This window comes from Rhipicephalus sanguineus, chromosome 10 (genome assembly GCF_013339695.2).
Source record: "Rhipicephalus sanguineus isolate Rsan-2018 chromosome 10, BIME_Rsan_1.4, whole genome shotgun sequence".
NCBI classification, from domain to species: domain Eukaryota; kingdom Metazoa; phylum Arthropoda; class Arachnida; order Ixodida; family Ixodidae; genus Rhipicephalus; species Rhipicephalus sanguineus.
Window position 1 is genome coordinate 143,659,857 of NC_051185.1, and position 8,741 is coordinate 143,668,597.

The 8,741-nt window shown below is 44.3% G+C and overlaps 1 protein-coding gene across 1 annotated transcript in view; it reads right to left on the minus strand.

Annotated features, from left to right (window-relative positions):
- LOC119406785 (uncharacterized) overlaps positions 1-1,816 on the minus strand; it is a 37,719-nt gene extending 35,903 nt beyond the window's left edge. Inside the window, exon 1 of the mRNA XM_049420209.1 lies at positions 1,801-1,816. Within this exon, the coding sequence (XP_049276166.1) occupies positions 1,801-1,816 (16 nt within the window). The remainder of the gene's footprint in view (positions 1-1,800) is intronic.
- Positions 1,817-8,741: the final 6,925 nt, after the last annotated feature.

Genomic DNA, 8,741 nt, shown 5'->3' on the forward strand with positions numbered 1-8,741 from the left:
GTTAAATCGTCCTGTGACGTTCGCTAATCTCATAGGAGGGGAAGTGATGTGGCGGCCTCACGGTCGCGCGGCAGCAGCCAGACACCCTTTCGCAACTTTGACTGTAGGTGATATCTTAACGCGTTGTGTGCGGGAAAGGGGAGTGGTGCGAGGGTGCGCAACCGAGCCGTAGAGCTGTACGATCACGGAAATAAATTTAGTTGCTTGTTCTTCAGGGACGCACTACTCGCTTCTGTCTGCTGATTCAAAGCCGCGCTCGCGTCCTGCACAACAAGCCTTTACAAACACGCCTTGTGTCTTTCACATCTTTGATGATCATTGTTATTCTGCATATTGCTATCGTCAATGCTGGTTGTTTGGCGTTTGCACTGCAGTCTTTCGATACGGTATTTTTTTTGTTGTTGTTCGTTTTCAGGCACGTGTTAGGCTGATGTTTATTGTTATTGATCTGCTTTGGCCTTCAGTATAGTAGCTGAGGTTTGCGCCTTTCCTGTGTACTTCCCTTCGTCCGTGTTTTTTCGTGCAGCCCTACCATATGTGTTCAAGAATGCACACACTTTCCCAAACAAGAGCTTTACTGATACCACGGTTTATTTCCCTTTCAGCGGCTTGCAATAAAGGTGACTCGTACAAATCTTTAGATACATATAAAATGGCCGCTCTCGGTAGCACTATATGGTGTAATCATTGTTCTTTTCAGTGTGTCAGTGTAAAGTGGAGTAAAAGGATCAGTAAATAGACAAATTAAAATCAATCAGATGCATCGGTGACAGAATACCTAAAAGTTAGAATGCATGTAGGTGCAAGGGATTCCGGGGGGAGGGGGCTAAGAACAGTGTGTTTCGGGAACGCCGAAAGTGCTCCTTCGGGCAATCTTGAAGGGAACCATGGCTTAATCTATACCAAGCTAACCAGTTGGTGGGACACATGCCATTTGTTTCCAAAAGTAATAAATTTTCTTATTACCACACCGCAGCTGTTACAATACTGTGATGAAAGCACGGTGGTTGGTATTCTAAGAACAGGACCAGAAGACTACTTGCTGTTGAGTAGCTAAGATATCAATTATTACCACACGTTCAGCATCGCCCAGAAAAGGGTCTGAGAGAGTAAGCACAGTCGAAAATAGGCATCTGTTATTCTGATGCTTATTTCTTTTAAGATTTCCGTGACACCATCGTGTTAGTAGAACACTTTTAGCTCGTTCTTTCTCTGTGACTATCACGCGGAAGGTATTTTTCACCTTAAGACCTTGTTATGACCAAGTAAAAATTGGTCATTCTCTTCTGTTGCAGCAAATGCTTCACTTTATTAAAGACTATGTAAACAACGCTAGCATTCTCAGCAGTTCACCATGCTTGCGCAACCGCATGTCGATGCAAAGAGCGACGAAAATTTTATAAAACGTGAATCTCTATAGGCCCTCCCAAGATAAACCTTCAGATTACACAAAAGCCCGTGTTATTCTATGAAGAGACAGATACAAACGACACAAATGCAGCAAGGTCAACCAGAATGGAACCATAGGTTTTCTACCCTACGCCACCACATGTACATGTCACCCATACAACGTGCGCGCATGTGGTTTCTGAAGATCAGCAGCCACTTTATCAGTGATCTCTAGTACAAAACCATGGACACTGTCTTCATCGCTTATACGTCTTTAGCTATGGGATAGTGCGAAAGATGTCTACATAATCTATCAATATACAAAAATTAGAAGAAACATGGTCTTCAGTTTCGCCTGCAACACCCAGCATATCACTGCAAAAATATAAGGCACAAAAGCGAGAAGCTTACCTCCGTAGTCTGCCATTGTTCCTGGACGATTGCGGGCTCTATTGGAGTGAAAACAACGAAGGCAAGAGTACGTGGAAAAGGGCCGATAAACGACGCCGTACTGTTCCGAAACAAGGTGCAACGATTATAAATAGAGCTACCGACCAGCAGAACGCGGAACTTCTTCCAAATTAGTCGTGTTACATTCACTTCCTTATTTCGATGGTGTTTCTCCATGAAGAGATGACACGTCTGTTTATCATTCCATTGTTCATGGCATAATACGGCTGGACAATCGTGCCACATGGTCAAGAGGCATGAAATGTATGGCAATAACCAAATGATTGACAGTATGACATGAGAGCTCATGGACCGATCACCCGAAGTCAAGAGCTCAGCTATGGTTTATATTGCGCGTTTTCTCATGGTGCGATGACTAGGAAGACGGATCTTAGTTTTGGCCCCTATTAGTAAGCGAGAGACAAAAGAGCATTGAAAGATGCAAACATTTCAAGAAATATTTGCATTCAGCGTTCGCTGTAAAATGAGTATTGCTATTGCGAAGACAGCAGTGTGATTCCACGTAAGATCGAACAACGATGGCTGGTCGACTTCTTTATATTATTTCAAAATTTATATATTATTGCCTGATGAGTGGAAAGAAGAGATCCGCAATTTGTTTTGCCGCCAAAAATTTTTACGAAGCACAGGAAATCAATAATGACGAAGAGGTGGAGTGGAGCGCTCATCCGCTCTGCTGTATTGGCCAACTTTCGTTATGAATTGCACAAAATGTATTAAAGTTAGGTAGCTGAAATTTCTTTAACTAATTATATGTATGGTCTTGCTTCTGTTCAGGTATTTTTAGTTTATATGTGTAGCGTAGATGTTTTTATAAAAACCTCAAAATTGGCCCAGGAAAAGTTATTTTCTTTACTTTCAAGGTCTTTATCTCAAAAAAGCCTTGTAGCAGAGCGACAAAAATACCGCGTTACGTTCTTCGCATACTTATCTGCCAAACGGCCAGATCTTGTATTTATAAACTTTTCAATGAAGAGATACGATCGGGCTAAGTTCAAGAAAACACCGAACAATGGAAACTTCTAACGACAGCTTAAAAAAACATTTTTATATTTCTTCAGCTATGTCCACTTATTCTCCTCCACATCAGCTTTCACAATCATTGAAAACATTTTGCATAATTTCGTTGCACTGATAGTTACGGCCCCTCCAATGAGACCCTTAGGCAAGGATTGGCAATTTTGACTCCTTGCCCAGCAAGTGTATAAATGCAGGCAGGATTGAATTTCTTCTTATTAAAAGGCCAGCAGTACCGAAAAAGGTGTCGGCTGCTCTGAAGACGTTAATTTTGAAATGATTTGGTCACTGCAGCGGCCACGAGCGCGGGGCTACCGAGCAGGCGCGCGCGCTCCCGAGATGCTCGTTGTAAGAGACGGCGCAGTGGCGAAGGTTGCACTAATCCGCGCAAGGCTTGAGACAGCGAAACTGGACGATTCTGAAGACTAATCTGGTTGAGTCTAAAAAGACGGGGCGTGCAAACACGTACACAAGAAAGAAGTAAGGACACCACAAACGCCGGCTAACAATTGAAGATACACACAATGGCGGAAAAAGAAAGAAGGCACGAAACCTTATCTGCGCATGCCCATGCAATTGCCGTGCCTATCAATCCGGCACGCGTGGAGGTCTACGTGGAAGATAACTGTTAAGGCATTTGACTTCATCTTTAAACAAGTTAATCGACGGTTGGCTCACGCATGCGCTACCACTATTCTCGATATGCCATGCTTCAATCATCAGGCGCGTTTCTTCATTTCTATGACGGTACAACACTGCGCATTCATCGAATTTTGGAGTGCACTTACAATCTCGACAATGCAAAGGTAGATTAGAAGGTGAGCCTCCTGTTAGCGATCTCTCATGTTCCAACAATCTCTGGTTAATGCATCGGCCCGTTTGTCCTACGTAGAAGCGGCCGCAGCTGAAAGGGACCTTATACACCACACTCGTACGGCAATCAGTGAATTTGTTGGTGTGTTTTACGAAACAAATATCGGTCCGCTTCTTGTCTTTTACTCGCTCATTCTTCCTCTGCACAGCGGCACAAATCTTACCTAGCTTATTGGCAGCCGTGAAAACAACGTTAACGCCGTATCTACTTCCTACATTCTTTAGCCTGTAATCTGGTGCTTCTAGGTGTTTCTAGACCTTATCTAGGTGATGCAGGTTGTTTCTAGGTTGCTCCTAGGTCGTTGCTAGACTTTAGCTAGTTGAGGATACGTTGTTTCTACGTTGATTTTCAGCGCAGAGAGGTTTGAGTTAAACCAGTCTGAGACACGACAAGGATGTCCTAACTCGAGAGACAGAAACTCGCGCTGAAACCAAGCGTTCACACCACTCATAGATATACGGGCATGTCGTCGTTGGCGTAGGCCTTCCATCGCTTCGAGGTCTTCTCGCAGCCGCCGTAGCCGTTCCCTTTACCTAGCATTCTCTCTTTGTACGTACTTGGGGTCTTCGGCTCGAAGCTGTCGCTTCGCAGCCATTTGTTGTTGGGCTAACTGTTGCCTTCTTCATATTTAGTGAACCAGGGTTGAGTAGTGGGATTTACCCAATTTCTGTGGCACACACCCGTTCATGATGATGATACCTTTTTGGTTCGTCGAACGGGGAACTATCTGCTAAACATCTTCGCTGTTGAAAATATTCAGGATGGAATAGGTTCGAACTTGGGCCCACTGCGTGGGATCCCCAGTGTTCTACCACAGAACCATGCCGGTACTTGAAGCTCTTTTGCAAGAGGACCCTATACAGGCTTCATGTCGGGAAGGAACGAAATTAACATATGTAATATAGCGTGGTAGGAGAGTAAACTTTCATAGTAAATTTACAACGCGACAAAACCAAAGACAGAAGAATAAATACTACACAGGACAAGCGCTGACTGCCAATTACAACATTTATTGCGCATACCCCATGTTTAAATAACATCCACACCAACAAATAACACACCAACAAATTGACTAATTGTCGTACAAGTCTGGTGTATAAGGTCTCTTTCAGCTGCGGCCGCTTCTACATAGGACAGACGGACAGCTGAATTACCCAGAGATTATAAGAACATACGAGGTCGTTAACCGGAGGCTCACCTTCTAATCTATCTTTGCATTGTCGAGAGTGCAAGTGCACGACCAAATTTCGATGAATGCGCAGTGTTGTGCCGGCATAGAAATGAAGAAACGCGCCTGATGATTTAGGCACGGCCCGTGGGCATGGCATATCGAGAATAGTGGTAGCGCATGCATGAGCCAACCGTCGATTAACTTGCATAAAGATGAAATCACATGCCTTAACAGTTATCTTCCACGTAGAGCTCCACGCGCGCGGGATTGATAGGTTCAAAATCAAATCAAATCAAAGTGTGTTTATTAAGACGTGTATACAAAAATGCGTACATAATATTTGGACCAATAGCCTACGTGGCTAGTAGCTGGTCCAATAGAGAAAATACATAAAAGCAACGCACATGCTTGGTCATGAAAAATGATTGGTTTTATACATATGGAAGTTTCGGTGATGTACAATCTACGTACGGAAAGGTGATTACAATTCATTAGACAAGGAGAAGAGTTTACAAGAAAGGTTGAAGTTGAACATGGGCATGCGCAGATAAGTTTTCGTGCCTTCTTTCTTTTCCACCGTTGTGTCTATCTCCAATTCTTAGCCGGCGCTTCTGGTGTCCTCACTTCTTTCTCGTGTCCGTGTTTGCACGCCCCGTCTTTTTAGAATCAACCTGATTAGTCTTCAGAATCGTCCAGTTTCGCTGTTTCAAGCCTTGCGCGGATCAGTGCGACCTTCGCCAAATTTTAATGCGAAGCATTTCTTAGCGAACCTCAGGCACCTGGGGCGTTTCTATCTACGTATCTATCTATCTAGCCGCCTACGTCTGGGCGCTCCCCTGGTCGTCTCCATAACTCGTAATGTACCAAAAATTGGCACAGCAGGGGATCAGTGTATGACGAACACGATTCACTGGTCATGACATGAACAACGCAAAATACCTGTCGCGTACGTCATGAAACCCTTTCTCTCAGTCACGTGTGGCACATACCCTCATACCAGAGTTCATGTTATGCGGGTATGTGCCACAGGTGATACAAAGTCTCAACCCAAACAGTAACCGCGAACACACACGTTGACATGCGAGGAAAGTGATAATAATAATAATTTTTGGGTTTTTGTGTCCCAAAACCACGATATGATTATGAGAGACGCCGTGACGAAGGGCTCCGGAAGTTTTGGCTATCTGGTATTCTATAACGTGCACCGAGATCACACAGTACACGGGCATCTAGCATTTTGCCTCCATCGAAATGCGACCGTCGCGGCCGGGATCGAACCCACGACCTTCAGGTCAGCAGCCGAGCACCGTAACCGCTACACCACCGCGGCAGACGCAAGGAAAGTGCCACTCGGCTGTGTGTATATCCAGGGAAACTTTCGTGAACGAAGGTTCGTTACGAGTAACGCCTGTCCTGTGCATACGTGTTTCATCTCTGTGCTGTTCGGATTCGCGCTATCCAGTGTTGAAGAATATAAGCACTACATAGCAGCTTACCGAGTCCGGTGTTCGTAACACCCATGTTGCTGTTGGCATCGTTTCGCAACTGTAAACAACTGGTTATATAATTCATATGCGACTCTTCAACATATGATTATGTTTATACCACCTGCACATTTCTCTAGCGCCATTGCGTAACGCTTCGCTCAATGTGAAAAATTACGCCACGGTCACCATTCCGCGCATGCTTCGCATAACACCGATTCCCACGGTACAGTGGGATCTGCCGAATTTTTTTCTTATTCCGTTTTTTTTTTTTCTTATTTCGTGCGATAGAGGTTACGGACACCGGGGGCTGCGGCGTCGGCGGTGGACAACTACGGCGCCAAAAATGGCCGTTGTTGTGATCTCATAAGAGCTGTCACTGTAAAAGAGGCGGAAATAGACGCGGTAATAAATATATCATTTACTTTTGCAGTGAATTCTTTTGGTAGAGGTGCGTAAGCGGGCCAGCAGCCTCAATAGTTCTGTCAACAAGCAGGGAGATTATCTGTGTCATTGTATTTGTATAAAAAGTGAATGGCGCTGTAACGACCACAAAAAAGAGAGATATGGGCGCGGACAACGTCCTGTCGCAACAAAAGGAAATACAGCAGGAAAGAGGAACTACACGTGTCATAATACGTCAGCACATAGCTTCACACGCGCATCTAGCGTGCTTCAGTGTACATAGTTTTCATGTGACGTCACGGACAGGTTCTCCGCGCTGGGTACCTCAACATAGCGGCCACCGCGACTTTTTATCTCGTTAGAGAGTATATTTCGCATGCTGCTTCGGAAGCTGAAATCATTTTTGCTCTTTCGCGAAAGATATTTTAGAGGAAGACCTCTTGCTTTGCGTAGACGGAACTCAATTTCTTCCAAAGGCGTCTCAGGTGATTCAACGCCAAGGTCGTGACAGTTGAGGTAAAATAACCATGTATGAAGCCAAGGAAAGCATAGGGATTGTTAATTGTATTATTCAATTTGATTATAGCAATTATAGAATTAAAGATAAAATATTTGAGGCGGACGAAGCAGAAACAGCTCTCTGCCAATGGTAACCGAATGCGCAATTGCCTAATGCGCTGGCTCTGGGTTCATTGCATTTTTTCCCACTCTAATTCATTTTATCCTTACTTCGTCACTGCTACACTACAGTTAAAAAGTACTAGCGATTAAAAACTAAGTCGATTTAGCACTGGCAATTCTCAGATGTGCGCGTGCACTTGCCAAAATAGGCTATTTTTGCAATAACTCACTTTACAGTAAACGGTGGATTGCAAATATTTCTTGATGTAATTAGTATTCGTCAATATTTTTTTAATCTCTGGCTGTCATATATAAGTGCACGAACTATCTTCTTGATTACTAGTGATCGCGCCATGATATAAGAGCCAGACAAGTCATAGTTGAGCTCTTGGCTTCGGGTGATTGGTCCATGAACTCGCACGTAACCATGATTAACCCCTTGGCTTCCGCGCTCTCCGTGGCCGTTCATGCCTGGTATTCCGCGGAAAAAGTTTCGTGCCCGCAGGCGCCATGGGTCGGTGTATACAAGTCGCAATAAAGTCCGCAAAAAACATCATAGAAGAACAAATCTTGATCAACTTCGCAATCCTTAACTGCATCATTTCCTGCGTGCTCAGCGACCACATCAACACTTGTGGGTTCAGAATGTCCACTGAACACACAGTCTTTTCTTCATCACTACCACTTTCATCTTTTTGCTACTCACCATCATCTAACAGAAAATTGTCAACATGACAGATGTCGCTTTCGGCGTCACTGTCAAGCGCACAAGTTTAAGAATCGCTTCTTCCGTCTAACCACGTTTCTACGGGACTCCATGTTTCAACAAGACGGGAACAGGAACACGAACCCTTCGAATCTAAGATTAAATTTAAAAACACACGCACAGAAGTAGCTCCAACAGCGGACAACTATGCCAATCCAGAGGAGAAAATGCCAAACAAAGGCAAACACCAAATAATGTGCTGCTATCTGGAAACATCGTTAAAAACAACCATTTTCTAAGCGGCTGGCGGTTCGCCAGTCAAAGCGCTTTTGGCGACGGCCGTTGCGCACGGCGGATCGCCGGCCGCGGAAGTCAATGGGTAAATAAAAAGAAATCGGATGTTATCGCTTATTGGTCTACATGGTACACCTCCTGACCATGTCACACATTTTTCCAGTAATTTGTTGCCATGAACAATGGAATGAGAAACAAATAAGTGGTCTCCTCATGATGAAACACCCCTCGCAACAACGACGTGAAAGTCGCATGATGTATGACTAATTTCGGAATAAGTTCCACGTTCTGCTAGTCGGTAGCCCTATT